The sequence below is a fragment of the Periplaneta americana genome, chromosome 4 (assembly GCF_040183065.1).
Source record: "Periplaneta americana isolate PAMFEO1 chromosome 4, P.americana_PAMFEO1_priV1, whole genome shotgun sequence".
NCBI classification, from domain to species: Eukaryota; Metazoa; Arthropoda; class Insecta; order Blattodea; family Blattidae; genus Periplaneta; species Periplaneta americana.
In genome coordinates, this window is record NC_091120.1 from 177,103,411 (window position 1) to 177,123,008 (window position 19,598).

Below are 19,598 nucleotides of genomic sequence, written 5' to 3' on the forward strand. Positions count from 1 at the left end.
AATCTCCCAAACCATGAGGTGGTCGATGATGATGATGATGATGATGATGATGATGATGATGATGATGATGATGACAGTGTTGAGGATAAAAAATATATTTGTCTGTTTTAATATACAAAGGATATTGTATTAATCTATTTTTGAATACAGAGGATATTCTAATTGTATATTGTATTATACAGATGATATTCTATTTGTATTAATCTACAAAGGTTATTTTATATGTCTGATTTAATATATGCAGGATATATACAAAGATATTCTATTACACTTTTAATATATAAATATTTTATTAGCCTATTTTAGTATACAGAGGATATTCTATTTATTTATTGTATTATAGAGATGATATTCAATTTGTATTAATCTGCTAAGGTTATTCTATATATCTAATTTAATATACAGAGGATATAGAAAGAGTATTCTATTAATATTTTAATATACAAATGATATTTTATTAGTCTATTTTAGTATACAAAGGGTATTCTATATTGTATTATACAGATGAATTTTATTTGTATTAATCTACAAAGGTTATTCTATATGTCTGATTTAATATACATAGGGTATATTCTATTAGTCTTTTAATATAAAAAGAATATTTTATTAGCATATTTTAGTATACAGAAGGATATTCTATTTGTTTATTGTATTATACAGATGATATTCTATTTGTATTAATCTACACAGTTTATTCTGTATGTCTGATTTAATATACACAGGATATATACAAAGAATATTCTATTAGTCTTTTAATATACAAAGGGCATTTTATTAGCCTATTTTAGTATACAGAGGATATTCTAGTTAATATACACAGGATATATACAAAGGATATTCTATTAGTCTTTTAATATATAAAGGACAATTTATTAGCCTAGTGTAGTATACAGAGAATATTCTATTTGTGTATTCTATTATACAGATGCTATTCTGTTTGTATTAATCCACATATGTTATTCTGTTCTTTTAATGTACAAAAGATATTTTATTGCCTATTCTAATATACTGTACAAGGTTTCGAGAAATTATCACCATCACCACCATCACCACCATCATTTTCTTGTTTTATTCTACTTCTTCGTTTTCTTGGAGTTTTTTCTCCCAGTATTAAACTTTTGCAGGGCCATATGATAGAATTCCATACTGTTTGATATGTTCAACACAATTTGAAGAGTTCTTACAAGTTTCCATTATGACGGATATTCTTGCTTTTGGGATAATTTGGATAGGATTAGGATTCAAATAATTTTTTTTCCATTTACTTCAGTTTTTGTTAGTAAGTTTAGTAGTTAGATTGTGGGGATGTCTTCCACAAACCCACACTTATCTTTGTCTGTGTATACAATACACAGATGAATGAACATTTTGGAATATTTTTGAACTTCTGCTTTATTATCTGGTAGCTGGGTACCATAATGTTAATGATAAAGGCGTTCTTTTTTATATATTTATTTAGTGAATAAAATTATTATTATTATTATTATTATTATTATTATTATTATTATTATTATTATTATTGTTGTTGTTGTTATTAAATTTTTCTTGGCTCGGTGAATGTGAAGTGCTTAGTCTTGATCCATTACTGTGACTTAAAAATGTTCAGCAAATTAGAACATTATCTGATGGAAAGAACTTACAGTTGCGTGTCGGGGTTGTATTGCAGGATGTGTGCAACTGTCTCTTGCCCGCACATTGCATAGAGATCTGGTGCAAGCTCAGTCAAGCCTGGTGGTGCTGTCATATATACATCTGTTGTACCTGGTGACTCCATATGACCTCATGAATCAGATAAAGCCCAATCCTACTGTATACTTCTCTGTGGTGAGTAAGATTTATATTAACTAAGAAAAATCTATGCATCAAAATTGGAAACATAATATAATTCCCTAGCTGGAGGTGTACAGGGTTTTCAGCAGTGTTAGCTTATACAGCAGCGGTTGCCAAACACAACGAAATTGTGACGTAATAGAAAAGCAACCCGCACACCACTATCACAGGGAGAGGGGTGAAGTGGGTATCTCCTCAGGTAATGCAGAGACGGACTGTGACCAAAAACAAAAACAACATTCTTCTTATTATTAACTACACACACTTTTTCCATGTTAACTTTTATCCTCCTATTCATTATTTTTGTATTATTAATAAAATAAAATACATTTTCTTAATTACCATAAAAAGAACGTGTACTTATATCAGCAGATATTTGAAAAAGCCGATAATTTTTATTGTTTATTTATTAATGAAATATTCAAATTACACTACATATGTCGGAAAAAAAAAAAAACGTCGAAGTATTTTACCCCGATTAAAACATAGAAGCTGATACTTTTTATTGTTTGTTTATTAATGAAATATTCAGTTTACAGGTAAGGGCGTGGTAGTCTTTATATCAAGAACAATAATGACAACGTACATTGTTCTTTTATACTTCATTTAAAATTTTACAACAAATTAAGTATCTCATATTTTTGCCATCTGCACAAAAGAAATACTTTTGCTCCCATGCTCCTTAAAATTAAGTTTTTACATATTATCTGTTTTCTGTTTTGGAAAAGACATCGAAACATACTATCCTACACACTTGTAACATTACATGTGTACGTCCGCTGCTATAAACAGAGAGTGGGGGTATGATGTCATGGTTACGCTTAAGTGGAGGCAGGAGTATGTGTCGCGACACAGCTTTTGGCAATCACTGTTATACAGTGTGATTGAGAAGTCCCTCTACAACTGCATTAGTTACAGTAACCCAGGAGATAGTTGGCACTCCTGCATTTATTCCAGTTTGACAGCCTCACACCCCCCACAGTCAAACATGAATTCAGAAGATGGCCAGGGGAGGGAATGGAAATACTCCTCCTCCCCACGAATTCCAGAATATTTCCCCCTCCGGAGATTTCAGACCTTTTTTTTAGCAAAAAAAAAGTATACACTGGTGGCCATAATTCTGGAAACTTTTTGTTTTTGTACCGAATTATTATAACATTTGTATTGATTCACAGATTTATACAATTGAAAATGTTATTCGTGACTGATTCGTTAATTATGGGGTTAGTGTAAAGGTATTATATTAAATCCTGAATATTTTAACAATAAATAATCATTACTATGTGGGAAATTATGTTCTTGACGTTTAAGTTCTAAATATTAATTTCAGATTTCATTATAATTTCTTATTACCGGTACTTACTGTAATAAAAACTGGTCCATTGTTGATTATAAGATTATTGTTAATCATTAGAAGCATTGTTGAGCACTGTTAGGATAAAATATAGACATTATTAATGTGTTTCTATCATTAATCTGACTTAAGATTTCGTTAGGTTAACACCTGATTGCTTTACAACAAGCTTTATTGATCATTTTATCACAATGGCTCCACGAAAGGACTGAACACCTTCTAGGGCAGTGACACTTCGAGAAGAAGGCTACACGTTCAAGGAAAGTGCAAGAAAACTTGGTAATGGTGCTAAAGTGTATGGCGTCCAGAAGGTATGGCAGAGGTACAAATCCACAAAATCTTGTAAAACAATACCTAGGACTGGTAGAAAACCTAAAGTAAGTCCAAGAGATGTGAGGCAGATTTGTGGATTAGCATTGAAAGATCGAAGGAAATCTTCTAAAGTGATATAGGAAGTCCTACACAGCAGTGGACTTAGTATTTCTGCAAGGACTGTTCGATTAGACACTCAGGATTCAAAGCTTCTCCATTTCGGCGATGAACGTATTTGACTCCGTCACTTCCAAATATAGAAATCCTTGTTTCATCGTTTCATATCACTTTTGCCCAGCCATCATTGGTCCATGATTGATACTTTTCCATCAATTTACACGATTTTCTCGTTGCCCTTGGTTGAGAAATAGATTTTTTCTGGGTGCTCTTGCTTTCAGTCCATTGCCAAATAACTTCCTTCCAACAATGCAGATGTTATAATAATTCAGTACAAAAACAAAAAGTTTCCAGAATTATGGCCACCAGTGTAATGTATACAATATTACATTTTAATTTTATTTCAATATTCAGGTAGTTGTTTCCTTGAAGGTTGATGGCTTGGCAGCTGATCTTGATAAGTTGAAATTTAAACCATCTGAATTTTCAGTCTTTATAGTTGTAGTTAAGAAGTCAGGTGTGCTGTGTTTTTATTGTTGTAGTTTTCAGTGTTAGCTTTGCTTAGGAAGAATGATAATTTTTTAGTGTTGTGGGATTTATTCGATTAATCTGAAATTTCAATGTTGTTGTTGTTTTCTAATGCCAGGCGTTTGACAATAAAGTCATTTGACCTCTTGCACTCCAATATTTTTCAAAGATATTATCATGACCAGCCAATGAAGCACAGATTTTGAGGTGTTCCGAATCCATTTCTTGGTTTGAGTTGCACAATGGGCAGTTAGGGGACTGATATATTCCAATTCTATGCAGGTGTTTGGCCAAACAATCATGGCCTGTTGCCAATCTAAATGCAGCTACAGACGATTTTCGTGGTAAATCGGGAATTAACTGTGAATTTTGATGCAGAGAGTTCCATTTTTTCCCTTTGGATTGTGTTATCAAATTTTGTTTGTTGAAGTCTAAGTATGTAGATTTAATAAATCTCTTCACAGAGTAGAAATTTCAATGTTAAATGCGAGAAAACGTTTAATGGAGGTCGCCTAAAATCAGGGTTCTGCTGTAATTTCATTCCCAAGCAATAGTTATATACTTGAGTATTGGTATAGTAATATTGTTTTTGGATTGTCTCTCGTATGTGTAAAGATACAAAAAATGTTTCAAACCAAAATGAGTATTTTTCATCAGAATGAAACGGAGAGGATGTGTTGCATTTAGAAAAGTACTCGTAGAACATTATTTACTAGACTAGATGGTAGTTCGGAAGACGGTCGGCTGCTACATGCGCAGTAGCACTTCTGGTTGTGATGTCACAAGCTTGTACAGTAGAACCAATTGGAATCAGTCTGTAACAAGTTCTTCCCAAGTTTGTTTGTTCACGTGTGAGTGTTTCAATACATTGAATAAGTAAAACTAACATTGTGTGTGTGTGTGTGTGTGTGTGTGTGTGCGTGCATGCGTGCGTGCGCGCGCGCGCAAAATAGTGTTTAAGGTGTATAATTATTTTAAAAACTTTGACGAGCAGAACACTGCTGGCCATCTTCATGCTGGCGGCCAACACGCAAGAAACGACTGCAGAAGCATGTGGTGTGGGATTGAGAACCGTGCAAAGAATATTGTTAGTGAAGGAAAGATTTTTGTTTGTTGTCATGCTTCCAGTAATCAACCGCTAAGACCATTATTGTCTTTTGATAATTTAAATTCTCTCCTGCATTATTTGTATTGCACGTGCTCGTGAAGTACGATGTGGCAATGTTGTACACTGCCTGGCTCTCTGTATCTTTCTCTCTCGATGCAAACGCTAGCAGACTACCGCCTTCCAAATTGCCGTTGACTCTAGTTTGTATAAACACAACCCTATGCAATTACCTCTTCCTCTCTTCCCAATCTGTCATTAATGTTCCTTCTAAATTTTATTAATACAAATAAAGTAATGATTAGTAACATAACAGCTTCAATGATGTAAGACTAAATATTTTTACCTTACTTTGTGTTTTAACATGCTACTCGTAGTGCATGCTCTGAGTTGGCACTCTCTTTTAGAAGATCCTCCCTCAAATTCTCCTCCTTTCTCCAATACATATTGAATACACCTCATGTTTGGAATGTGGCTGCTGGAATATACAACAAGCATCGTGCTTTCTACCCATCATTTGTAAGAAGAGGAAATTCATAGTGCAACATAGTGGAACACGTGCAGTGACGTCGCCAGGATCAGGGCAAGGGGGCGGATGGGGTGCGAGATTTAAAAATGTGGTACATAAAAAATCCAAAATGGTCTCTCATGCACTTGCGCACATACTATACATCTATACATCTATTTATTAATATGACTATGTATTATTATTATTATTATTATTATTATTATTATTATTATTATTATTATTATTATTATTGGTCAGCATATCCATAACGATATATTAAGGGACTAGTTTTTTAACATCCAAGAAATTGTTTTTTTTGTTCTTCAAAATAACTTATGCCTAGTATTTTTTTTAATAAATTGCTCTTTGGGGTGCGGAAAGAGGTGCTCCGATTTTTTAAGGGGTGCTTGCGCACCCTTTCGCACCCCCCTAGCGACGTCTCTGAACACGTGTTGTCAGCAAATGGCTGGATACACTACGAAGATAGATATTTTCCTCCTTTATTTGCATTCTGAAAACCTGGCAACCCTACTTTTATCATGTGTTTTCTAAGGGAATAAAATGAGATATGAACTGCATCATAATGTTAAGGTAGTCCATTTCAGGAACAAAATTTGCTAGAGATATCCTTTGAGGGGTTTTTCTGTATTCTATATATTATATTCCAGACTCTTATTTTAAAAGTTAAGTGCATTCTTTATGAAGTGAATTTGAATTAGAGTATACAGCCCTCATTTACATGTTTATGTACGTTTTTTTCCAGTACAGTAAACTGGGCATAAGAGAACTACAGGCAGCCCATGTACTAGGAGTAACAGAAGGCTGTATGGCACGTATGATGAATGGACACTCAGTGAAGGTAATGTGTTTACACTCTTTAGATTTTATTAGCTGTTGTAAGAAAGTAGAACATATGTACACTTTTACATATGAGGCACCTAGTTCCATAAGGGCCTAAAGCACAAGATGGTAATTTTTTAGTTATTGTCATTTTTGCATGCTATTTCCATGTAATGTTCATTTTGTGAATCTGTAATGTATGTGCTTTAATGCTTACCTGAAATATAAAAAATAAATAAGAATCACCTTCCTGGAAATTTGTATGAAATTCAATTCCAGAAAGACTCAAATCACAATGTATGCATTTTGAATTTATTTGACTCCAACACTGTCAACATAACCGGATCTAATATCTTCTTCTTCTTCTTCTTCTTCTTGGTTTAGGTCTTTCGGACTGTTCCACCTCCATTAAAATTGATCTCGCCAACGTTTTACTGGTCTTCCTAATGATCTCCTTCCTGATGGATTATAATTCATGGCTGCTCTCGTTATACTTGTTGTTGGCATTCTGTTTACATGTTCTTTCCAATTATGTTGATATTCTTTAATAAGTTGAATTATACTATCTAGTTTTAATTCTTTTCTAATAACTTCATTTCTTTTTTGTCCAATAGGTATAACCCGCAACATATCTAAGAAATTTCATTTCACCTGCTTCAATTCTTCTTTCTTTATTTTTCTTTAGAACCCAAGATTCGCAGCCGTATAGAAGGGACGGAATTGCCATTACTTTGTAATATTTTATTAATGTTTCCTTTCTTATTTTCTTTCCCAGTGTTCTACGTATTGTTCCACAGAAATAGTTGAATTTATTTAATTTTTCATCGATTTTTCATTTTTTACCATATGTTATTGAACAACCTAAATATGTAAAAGTGTTGATTTGTTCTATTATTATAATATATTAAATATAATACAGGGTTGGGCAGATAAAACCGGCCCCATCTCATGTCATATGATTTGGAAAATAAATTATGTAGGGTATTGATTTCTTTTCTTTCTTTTTTCTTGAAAATATAAATGTTGGCTATACTGTATCTTTCGCGTGTTTTGTGCCATTGTTGCTTATAACCTCTTCTGGTTGCTGTTTAAAAGTCAGACGTTCTAAACACATGTAAAGAGTTGTTCTTTAAATAAGCATGACTTATTCAATACCAGAGCGAATATTCATTGTGGAGGCGTACGCACAGACCAGCTCTATTAAGGAAACACAGCAATTATTCAGAGACAAATATCCGCTTCGCTCAGTACCAGCGAAAAGCAGCATTCAAGATTTGGTGCGAAAATGGCGTACGACTGGATCCATAAAAAATGTAACAAGGAACAGAACTCCTTCTGTCCGGACTCCTCAGAAGTGCACAGAAGTGTCTAGATGCAGATGGAGGGCACTTCCAACATTTATTATGAAGGTAAATGCATTTTATTTTCATTCCATTTGAAGTTTGTTTCAAATCATTAGTACCTATCAATGTCATAACATGGGCCAGTTTTATCTGCCCAACCCTGTATATAAAATAATATAAAATGTAAATAAATTCTGCATTTAAGGGGTATTCAATGTTGGTAGTACCTTAGTGAGACAAAATGGAGGTTACTGTATGTGTGTATGTATTCCTACAAATAAAGGAGAAAAAAGTAGAAGATTGTAGGCCAACGAAAAAAAAAAATCGAAATAGGTAGCTTATACTCGTACCTGTCCTGGACAGAATAAGAACGTAACAATCATGTCACTATTCCATGCCCTTACCGAGTCTGGAGTCTTTGACGAAATTATACACAAGTTTCTTGTCCTTGATTTTGTACATTTTTGCCCTATGATGCTGGTTTTGAACAGATAGAAAATATTAAGAGAAAACCAGTTTCAGTGTTTAGCCAAGATGGTTGGTGTGAGGTGATTAAAAAGGCTAGAATACATACCGTACGCTTTCACTGTTATAAAAATCTGTAAGGAGAACTTTAGAGAAGCCACCGGTGTAGCTCAGTCAGTTAAAGCGCTTGCCTACCAATCCAGAGTTGCGCTCGGGCACGGGTTTGATTCCCACTTCGGCTGATTACTTTGTTTTTTTCCGAGGTTATCCCCAACCATAAGGCAAATGTCAGGTAATCTATGGAGAATCCATGGCCTTATCTCGTCAAATATCTCGCGTGCCCGTGTACGCATTTGAACTTCCTGCGTACCCCTATACGCGTTTAACTTCCTCTGTTCCAGTATACGCGTTTAAACTTCGTGCGTACCTGTGTACGCGTTTAAAGTTCCTGCGTACCCGTGTACGAGTTTAAACTTACTGTGTTCCAGTGTACGCGTTTAATCTTCGTGCGTACCCGTGTACGCGTTTAAACTTTGTGCGTACCCGTGTACGCCTCTAAACTTCTTGCATACCAGTGTACGCGTTTAAAGTTCCTGCGTACCCGTGTACGCGTTTAAACTTCGTGCGTACCCGTGTACGCGTTTAAACTTCCTGCATACCCGTAAACGCGTTTAAACTTCTTGCGTACCCGTGTACGCGTTTAAACTTCGTGCGTACCCGTGTACGGGTTTAAAATTCTTGCGTACCCGTGTACGCATTTAAACATTCTGTGTACCCGTGTACGCGTTTAATCTTCGTGCGTACCCGTGTACGCGTTTAAACTTCGTGCGTACCCGTGTACGCATTTAAACTTCTTGCATACCAGTGTACGCGTTTAAAGTTACTGCGTACCCGTGTACGCGTTTAAACTTCGTGCGTACCCGTGTACGCGTTTAAACTTCTTGCGTACCCGTGTACGCGTTTAAACTTCCTACGTACCCGTGTACGGGTTTAAACTTATTGCGTATCCGTTTACGCATTTAAACATTCTGTGTACCCGTGTAAGGGTTTAAACTTCTTGCGTACCCGTGTACGCGTTTAAATTTCCTGCGTTCCTGTGTACGCGTTTAATCTCCATGCGTACCCGTGTACGAGTTTAAACTTCGTGCGTACCTATGTACGCATTTAAAATTCCTGCGTACCCGTGTACGCGTTTAAACTTCCTGCGTACCCGTGTACCCGTTTAAAGTTCCGATGTACCCGTGTACGCGTTTTAACTTACTGCGTACCCGTGTACGCGTTTAAAGTTCCTGCGTACCAGTGTACTCTTTTAAAGTTCCTCCGTATCCCTGTATGCGTTTAAAGATCCTGCGTACCCGTGTACGCGTTTAAAGTAACTGCGTACCCGTGTACGCGTTTAAACTTCCTCCTTATCCGTGTACGCGTTTAAACTTACTGCGTACCCGGGTACGGGTTCAAGGATCCTGCGTACCCGTGTACGCGTTTAAACTTCTTGCGTACCCGTGTACGCGTTTAAAGTATCTGCGTACCCGTGTACGCGTTTAAAGTTGCTGCGTACCCGTGTACGCGTTTAAAGTTCCTGCGTACCCGTATACGGGTTCAATGCTCCTGCGTACCCGTTTGCGCGTTTAAACTTCCTGCGTACTCATGTACGCATTTAAGATTCCTTCGTACCCGTGTAAAGATTAAAGGTTCCTGCGTACCCGTGTACGCGTTTAAACTTCTTGCGTACCCGTGTACGGGTTTAAGGTTCCTGCGTACCCTTGTACGCGTTTAAACTTCCTGCATACCCGTGTACGCATTTAAATTTCCTGCCTAGCCGTGAACGCGTTTAAACTTCCTGCGTACCCGTGGACGCGTTTTAACTTCCTGCGTACCCGTGTACGCGTTTAAAGTTCCTGAATACCCGTGTACGGGTTTAAGGTACGAGCGTACCCCTGTACGGGTTTAAAGTTCCTGCGTACCCGTGTACGCGTTTTAACTTCCTGCGTACCCGTGTACGCGTTTAAACTTACTGTGTTCCAGTGTACGTGTTTAATCTTCGTGCGTACTCATGTACGTGTTTAAACTTCGCGCGTACCCGTGTACTCCTTCAAACTTCTTGCATATCAGTGTACGCGTTTAAAGTTACTGCGAACCTGTGTACGCGTTTAAACTTCGTGCGTACCTGTGTACGCGTTGTAACTTCCTGCGTACCCGTGTAGGGGCTTAAACGTCCTGCGTACCCTTGTACGGGCGTAAACTTTTTGCGTACCCGTGTACGCGTTTAAACTTTCTGTGTACCCGTGTACGGGTTTACACTTCTTGCGAACCCGTGTACGCGTTTAAACTTCCTGCGTATCCGTGTACGCGTTTAAACTTCCTTCGTACCCGTATAGGCGTTTAAACTTCCTGCGTACCAGTGTACGCGTTTAAAGTTCCTGCGTACCCGAGTACGCGTTTTAACTTACTGCGTACCCGTGTACGCGTTTAAAGTTCCTGCGTACCCGTGTACACGTTTAAAGTTCCTGCGTACCCGTGTACGCGTTTAAAGTTCCTGCGTACCAGAGTACGCGTTTTAACTTACTGCGTACCCGTGTACCCGTTTAAAATTCTTGCCTACCCGTGTACGCGATTGAACTTCCTGCGTACCAGTGTACGCGTTTAAAGTTCCTGCGTACTCTTGTACGCGATTTAACATCCTGCCTACCCGTGTACGCGTTTAAAGTTCCTGCGTACCCCTGTACGCATTTTAACTTGCTGCGTACCCATGTACGCGTTTAAACCTCCTGCGTCTTCGTTTACGCGTTTTAACTTCCTGCGTAGCCGTGTACGCGCTTAAAGTTCCTGCGTACCCGTGTACGGGTTTAGGTTCCTGCGTACCCTTGCACGTGTTAAAATTCTTGCGGCGTTTTAATTCCCTGCGGACTCGTGTACGCGTTTAAAGTTCCGGTGTACCCGTGTACGCGTTTAAAGTTCCAGCGTACCTGTTTACGCGTTTCAACTTCCTGCCTACCCGTGTACGCGTTTATAGTTCCTGCGTACCCGGGTACGCGTTTAAACTTCCTGCGTCCCCGTGTACGCGTTTTAACTTCCTGCGTACCCGTGTAAGCGCTTAAAATTCCTGCGTACCCGTGTACGGGTTTAGGCTCCTGCGTATCCGTGTACGCGTTTTAACTTCCTGGGGACCCGTGTACGCGTTTAAACTTCCTCCGTACCCGTGTAAGCGTTTAAAGTTCCTGCGTACCTGTGTACGGGTTTAAGGTTCCTGTGTACCCTTGTATGCGTTTAAACTTCCTGCGTACCCGCATACGCGTTTAAAGTTCCTGCGTACCCGTGTACGGGTTTAAGGTTCCTGCGTACCCGTGTGCGCGTTTAAAGTTCCTGCGTACCCGTGTACGGTTTAAGGCTCCTGCGTACCCGCGTACGCGTTTAAAGTTCCTGCGTACCCGTGTACGCGTTAAATTTTTTCCTACTCGTATACGGGTTTAAAGTTCCTGCGTACGCGCGTATGCGTTTCACTTCCTGCGTACCCATGTACTCTTTTAAAGTTCCTGTGTATCGGTGTATGGGTTTAAGGTTCCAGTGTACCCGTGTACGCGTTTAAACTTCTTGCGTACCCGTGTACGCTTTTTAATTTTCTGCTTACCCGTGTACGCATTTAAAGTTCCTCAGTACCCGTGTACGCGTTTCAACTTCTTGCGTACCCGTGTACGGGTTTAAAGTTCCTGCGTACCCGTGTACGCATTTATACTTCATGCGTACCCGTGTACGCGTATAAAGTTCCTGCGTAGACGTGTACGCGTTTAAAGTTCCTGCGTACCCGTGTACGCGTTTTAACTTCTTGCGTACCCGTGTACAGATGCCTCAAAGTAGCAGTCTGTCTCGTTCGCGCAGGCGCATAGAGCACTTCTCCCCTACCACTGTGCGGCTACAGCTGTGCACTGTGGACTAGAACGGTACAGCTCAGTTCTAATACCAGGTGAGAAGGCTGCATAAAGAGGGTACACCTTGAATACATTGTCAAGAGGTCAACTTTTTAGATAATATGAATACCTGGGTATCGGAGCCTAGGAGGGGCCCCCACCGTTAGCTCAGCTACTTCCGTTTCCAGGCAGCTTAATAGTTTGAGGCATCTGTACGCATTTAAACTTCCTGCGTACCCAAGTACGGGTTTAAGGTCCTGCGTACCCGCTAACGCGTTTAAACTTTTTGCGTACCCGTGTACGCGTTTAAACTCTCCGTGTATCCTTGTACGGGTTTAAACTTCCTGCGTACCCGTGTACGCGTTTAAACTTACTGTGTTCCAGTGTACGCGTTTAATCTTCGTGCGTACCCATATACGCGTTTAAACTTCGCGCAACCGTGTACTCCTTCAAACTTCTTGCATATCAGTGTACGCGTTTAAAGTTCCTGCGTACCTGTCTACGCGTTTAAACCTCGTGCGTACCTGTATACGCGTTTAAACTTCGTGCGTACCCGTGTACGCGTTTAAACTTCCTGCGTAACCGTGTACGGGCTTAAACTTCTTGCGTACCCGCGTACGCGTTTAAACTTTGTGTGTACCCGTGTACGGGTTCACACTTCTTGCGTAACCGTGTCCGCGTTTAAACTTCCTGCGTATCCGTGTACGCATTTAAACTTGCTTCATACTCGTATACGCGTTTTAATTTACTGCGTACCCGTGTACGCTTTTAAAGTTGCTGCGTACCCGTGTCCGGGTTTAAGGTTCCTGCGTACCCGTGTACCCGTTTAAAATTCTTGCCTACCCGTGTACGCGATTGAACTTCCTGCGTACCAGTGTACGCGTTTAAAGTTCCTGCGTACTCTTGTACGCGATTTAACTTCCTGCGCACCAGTGTACGCGTTTAAAGTACCTGCGTACCCGTGCTCGCGTTTAAAGTTCTTGCGTACCCGTGTACGCGTTTAGACTTCTTGCGTCCCCGTGTACGCGTTTTAACTTCCGCCATACCCGTGTACGCGTTTAAAGTTCCTGCGTACCCTTGTACGCGTTTAAAGTTCCTGCGTACCCGTGTACGCGTTTAAACTTCTTGCGTACCTGAGTACGCGTTTAAACTTCCTGCATACCCGTGTAGCGTTTAAAGTTCCTGCTTACCCGTGTACGCGTTTTAACTTCCTGCCTACCCGTGTACGCGTTTAAACTTCCTTCGTACCCGTATACGCGTTTAAACGTCCTGCGTACCAGTGTACGCGTTTAAACTTCCTGCGTACCCGTGTACGCGTTTAAAGTTCCTGCGTACCCGAGTACGCGTTTTAACTTACTGCGTACCCGTGTACGCGTTTAAAGTTCCTGCGTACCCGTGTGCGGGTTTAAGGTTCCTGCGTACCCGTGTACCCGTTTAAAATTCTTGCCTACCCGTGTACGCGATTGAATTTCCTGCGTACCAGTGTACGCATTTAAAGTTCCTGCGTACTCTTGTACTCGATTTAACTTCAGGCGCACCCGTGTACGCGTTTAAATTACCTGCGTACCCGTGCTCGCGTTTAAAGTTCTTGCGTACCCGTATACGCGTTTAGACTTCTTGCGTCCCCGTGTACGCGTTTTAACTTCCTGCATACCCGTGTACGCGTTTAATATTCCAGCGTACCCTTGTACGCGTTTAAAGTTCCTGCGTACCCGTGTACGCGTTTAAACTTCTTGCTTACCCCTGTACGCGTTTTAACTCCCTGCGGACTCGTGTACGCGTTTAAAGTTCCGGCGTTCCCGTGTACGCGTTTTAACTTCCTGCCTACACGTGTACGCGTTTTAACATCCTGCGTACCCGAGTACGCGTTTAAACTTTCTGCGTACCCGCGTACGCGTTTAAAGTTCCTGCGTACCCGTGTACGCGTTTTAACTTCCTGCGTACCCGCATACGCGTTTAAAGTTCCTCCGTAAACGTGTACGCGTTTAACTTCCTGCGTACCCGGGTACGGGTTTAAACTTCCTGCGTCCCAGTGAACACGTTTTAACTTTCTTCGTACCCATGTACGCGCTTAAAATTCCTGCGTACCCGTGTACGGGTTTTGGCTCCTGTGTACCCGTGTACGCGTTAAACTTCTTGCTTACCCTTGTACGCGTTTTAACTTCCTGCGGACCCGTGTACGCGTTTAAAGTAGCGGCGTACCCGTGTACGGGTCTAAGGTTCCTCTGTACCCGTGTAAGCGTTTAAACTTCCAGCGTACCCGCATACGCGTTTAAAGTTCCTGCGTACCCGTGTACGGGTTTAAGGTTTCCGCGTACCTATGAGCGCGTTTAAAGTTCCTACGTACCCATGTACGATTTAAGGTTCCTGCGTACCCGTGTACGGTTTAAGGTTCCTGCGTACCCGTGTACGCATTTAAACTTCGTGCGTACGCGTGTACGCGTTTAAACTTCCAGCGTACCCTTGTACCCTTTTAAACTTCTTGCGTACCCGTGTGCGCGTTTAAACTTCCTGCGTACCCGAGTACGCGTTTAAACTTTCTGCGTACCCGCGTACGCGTTTAAAATTCCTGCGTACCCGTGTACGCGTTTTAACTTCCTGCGTACCCGCATACGCGTTTAAAGTTCCTCCGTACTTGTGTACGCGTTTTAACATCCCGCGTACCCTTGTACGCGTTTAAAGTTCATACGTATCCGTGTACGCGTTTTAACTTCATGCGTATCCGCGTACGCGTTTAAAGTTCCTGCGTACCCGTGTACGCGTTTTAACTTCCTGAGTAGCCGCGTAGGCGTTTAAAGTTCCTGCGTGCCCGTGTACACGCTTTATCTTCCTGCGTACGCGTTTAAAGTTCCTGCCTACCCGTGCACGCGTTTAAATTGTTGCGTACCCTTGTACGCGTTTAAAGTTTCTACGTACCCGTGTACGCGTTTCAACTGCCTGCGTACCCGCGTACGCGTTTAAAGTTCCAGCGTACCCGTCTACGAGTTTTAACTTCATGTGTACACGCGTACGCGTTTAAAGTTCCTGCTTACCCATGGACGGGTTTTCAGGTTTCTGCTTACTCGTGTACTCGTTAAAACTTCTTCCGTACCCGTGAACGCGTTTAAAAATTCCTGCGTACCCGTGTACGCGTTTAAACTTCCTGCTTACTCGTGTACGTCTTTGAAGTTCCTGCGTACTCGTGTACGCGTTAAAATTTTTTCGTTCCCGTGTACGGGTTAAAGTTCCTGCGTACCCGTTTCAGTTCCTGCGTACCCATGTACTCTTTTAAAGTTCCTGCGTATCCGTGTACGGGTTTAAGGTTTCAGTGTTCCCGTGTACGCCTTCAATCTTCTTGCCTACCCATGTACGCGTTTTTATTTTCTGCTTACCCGTGTACGCGTTTAAAGTTCCTGCGTACCCGTCTACGCGTTTCAACTTCTTGAGTACCCGTTTATGGGTTTAAAGTTCCTGCGTACCCTTGTACGCGTTTAAAGTTCCTGCGTACCCTTGTACGCGTTTAAACTTCATGCGTACCCGCGTACGCTTTTAAAGTTCCTGCGTACTCGTGTACGCGTTTTAACTTCCTCCTTACCCGTGTACGCGTTTGAAGATCCTGCGTACCCGTGTACGCGTTTTAACTTCCTGCGTATCCGTGCACGCGTTTAAAGTTCCTGCGTACCCGTGTACGCGTTTTAACTTCCTGCGTACCCACGTACGCGTTTTAACTTCATGCGTACCCGCGTACGCGTTTAAAGTTCCTGCGTACCCGTGTACGTGTTTTCAAGTTTCTGCGTACTCGTGTACGCGTTTAAACTTTTTGCGTACCCGTGTACGTGTTTAAAAGTTCCTGCGTAACCGTCTACGTGTCTAAAGTTCCTGCGTACTCGTGTACGTATTTAAAGTTCCTGCGCACCCGTGTACGCGTTAAAAGTTTCTGCGTACCCGTGTACGGGTTTAAGGTTCCTGCGTACCCGCGTACGCGTTTAAAGTTCCTGCGTATCCGTGTACTCGTTTAAAGACCCTGGGTACCCGTGCACGCGTTTAAATTTCCTGCGCACCCGTGTACGCGTTTAAACTTCCTGCGTACGCGTGTACTCATTTAAAGTTCCTGCGTAACCGTGTATGCGTTTGAGCTTCGTGCGTACTTGTGTACGCGTGTAAGGTTCATGCGTAGCCGTGTACGCGTGTAAAATTTTTTGCGTACCCTTGAATGCATTTAAGTTCCTGCGCAACCTTTTATGCATTTGTGCATCGTGCGTACTCGTGTACGCGATTAAAGTTCTTGCGTACCCGTGTCCGCGTTTAAACTTCTTGCGTACCCGTGTACGCGTTTAAAATTCCTTCGTACCCGTGTAAGCGTTTAAACATCCTGCGTATCCGTGTACGCGTTTAAAGTGCCTGCATATCCGTGTACGCGTTTAAAGTTCCTGCGTAACCGTGTACTCTTTTAAAGTTCCTGCGTATCCGTGTACGCGTTTAAAGATCCTTCGTACCCCTGTACGCGTTTAAAGTTCCTGCGTATCCGTCTACGCGTTTAAAGTTCCTGCGTATCCGTGTACGCGTTTAAACTTCATGCGTACCCGTGTATGCGATTGAAGTTCCTGCGTACCCGTGTATGCGTTTTAACTTCCTTCGTAGCCGCGTACGCGTTTAAAGTTCCTGCGTACCGTGTACGCGTTTTAACTTCCTGCGTTCCCGTGTACGCGTTTAAAGTTCCTGCGTACCCGTGTACGCGTTTAAAATTCCTGCGTACGCGTATACGCGTTTTCACTTCCTGCGTACCCGTGTACGCGATTAAAGTTCCTGCGTACCCGTGTACGCGTTTTAACTTTCTGCGTACCCGCCTACGCGTTTAAAGTTCCTGCGTACCTGTGTACGCGTTTTAACTTCATGCGTACCCGCGTACACGTTTAAAGTTCCTGCGTACCCGTGTACGCGTTTTCACTTCATGCGTGCCCGCGTACGCGTTTAAAGTTCCTGAGTAACCCGAGTACGCGTTGTAACTTCATGCGTACCCGCGTACGCGTTTAAATTTCCTACGTACCCGTGTACGGATTTCACGTTTCTGCGTACTCGTGTGCGCGTTTGAACTTCCTGCGTACCCGTGTACGCGTTTAAAGTTCCTGCGTACCCGTGTACGTGTTTAATGTTCCTGCGTACCCGTGTACGCATTTAAGTTCCTGCGCAACCGTGTACGCATCTGTGCTTCCTGCGTACTCGTGTACGGGTTTTAGGTTCCTTCGTACCTGTGTACGCGTTTAAACTTGATTTGTACCCGTGTACGCGTTTAAACTTCCTGCGTACCCGTGTACGCGTTTAAAATTCCTGCGTATCTGTGTACGCGCTTAAAATTTCTGTGTACCCGTGTACGCGTTTTAACTTCCTGCACACCGCCGTACGCGTTTAGAGCTCCTGGGTACCCGTGTACGCGTTTTAACTTTCTGCTTACCAATGTACGAATTTAAGGTTCCTGTTTAGCCGTGTACGGATTTAAGGGTCCTGCGTACCCGTGTACGCGTTTAAACTTCTTGCTTACCTGTGTACGCGTTTAAATTTCCTGCGTAGCCTTGTACGCGTTTAAAGTTACTGCGTGCCCGCGTACGCGTTTTAACTTCTTGCGTACCCGTGTTCAGATGCCTGAAACTACCAATGAGTTTCGTTCGCGGAGGCGCATAGAGCACTTCTCCCCTACTTCTGTCCGGCTACAGCTGTGCACTGTGGACTAGAACGGTACAGCTCAGTTCTAATAACAGTTGAGAAGGCTGCATAGGGAGGGTACACCTTGAATACATTGTCAAGAGGTCAACTTTTTAGATAATATGACTATACCTGGGTATCGGAGCCTAGGAGGGGCCCCCTCCGTTAGCTCTGCTACTTCCCATTTCCAGGCAGCTTCCTAGTTTCAGGCATCTGTACGCGTTTAAACTTCCTGAGTACCCGTGTATGCGTTTAAACTTTTTGCGTACCTGTGTACGCGTTTAAAGTTCCTGCGTACCCGTGTACGCGTTTAAATTTCCAGCGTACCAGTATACGCGTTTAAAGTACCTGCGTTCCCGTGTACGCCTTTAAAGTTCCTGCGTACCCGTGTACGCGTTTAAAGTTCCTACGTACCCGTGTACGCGTTTAAATTTCCTGCGTACCAGTGTACGCGTTTAAAGTTCCTGCGTACCCGTGTACGCCTTTTAAGTTCCTGCGTACCCGTGTACGCGTTTAAAGTTCCAGCGTACCCGTGTACGCTTTTAAATTTCCTGCGCAACCGTTACGCGTTTAATGCTCCTGCGTACCCGTGTGCCCGTTTAAACTTCCTGCGTACCCGAGTACGGGTTTAAGGATCCTGCTTACCCGTGTACGCGTTTAAACTTCTTGCGTACCCTTGTACGCGTTTAAGGTTCCTGCGTACCCGTGTACACGTTTAAATTTCCTGCGTACCCGTGTACACGTTTAAATTTCCTGCTTATCTGCGTACGCGTTTAAACTGGCTGCGTACCCGTGTACTCGTTTAAACTTGACTCGTACCCGTGTACGCGTTTAAACTTCCTGCGTACCCGTGTAGGCGTTTAAAGTTCCTGCGTAACCGTGTACGCGTTCAATCTGCCTGCGTACCCGTGTACGCGTTTAAATTTCCTACGTACTCTTGTACGCGTTTAAAGTTCCTGCGTACCCGTGTACCCGTATTAATTTCCTGCCTACCCGTGTACGCGTTTAAAGTTCCTGCGTACCCGTGTACGTGTTGAAATTTCCTGCCTACCCGTGTACGCGTTTAAAGGTCCTGCGTACCCGTATACGCGTTTAAACAGCCTGCCTACCCGTGTACGCGTTTAAACTGCCTGCGTACCCGTGTACTTGTTTGAATTTCCTGCATACCCGTGTACTCTTTTAAACTTCGTGCGTACCCGAGTACGCTTTTAAAGTTCCTGCGTACAGGTGTACCCGTTTTAACTCTCTGCGTACCCGTGTACGCGTTTAATGTTTCTGCGTACCCGTGTGGGCGTTTAAATTTCCTGCATACCCGTGTACGCGTTTAAAGTTCGTGCGTACCCGTGTACGCGTTTAAATTTTCTGCGTACCCGTGTACGCGTTTAAATTTCCTGCGTACCCGTGTACGCGTTTAAACTGCCTGCCTACCCGTGTACGCGTTTGAATTTTCTGCATACCCGTGTACGCTTTTAAATTTCGTGAGCACCGGCGTACGCGTTGAAAGTTCCTGCGTACCCTTGTACGGGTGTAAGGTTCCTGCGTACCCGTGTACGCGTTTTAACTTCCTGCGTACCCGTGTGCGCGTTTAAATTTCCTGCGTACCCGTGACGTT

General features: G+C 42.2%; 1 protein-coding gene across 1 annotated transcript in view; it reads left to right on the forward strand.

The window, feature by feature from the left end:
- mus301 (mutagen-sensitive 301) overlaps positions 1-19,598 on the forward strand; it is a gene marked incomplete at its 3' end in the record, with an annotated part of 89,526 nt that overhangs the window by 44,741 nt on the left and 25,187 nt on the right. Inside the window, 2 exon segments of the mRNA XM_069824435.1 lie at positions 1,667-1,824; positions 6,518-6,613. Coding sequence (XP_069680536.1) covers positions 1,667-1,824; positions 6,518-6,613 — 254 coding nt within the window.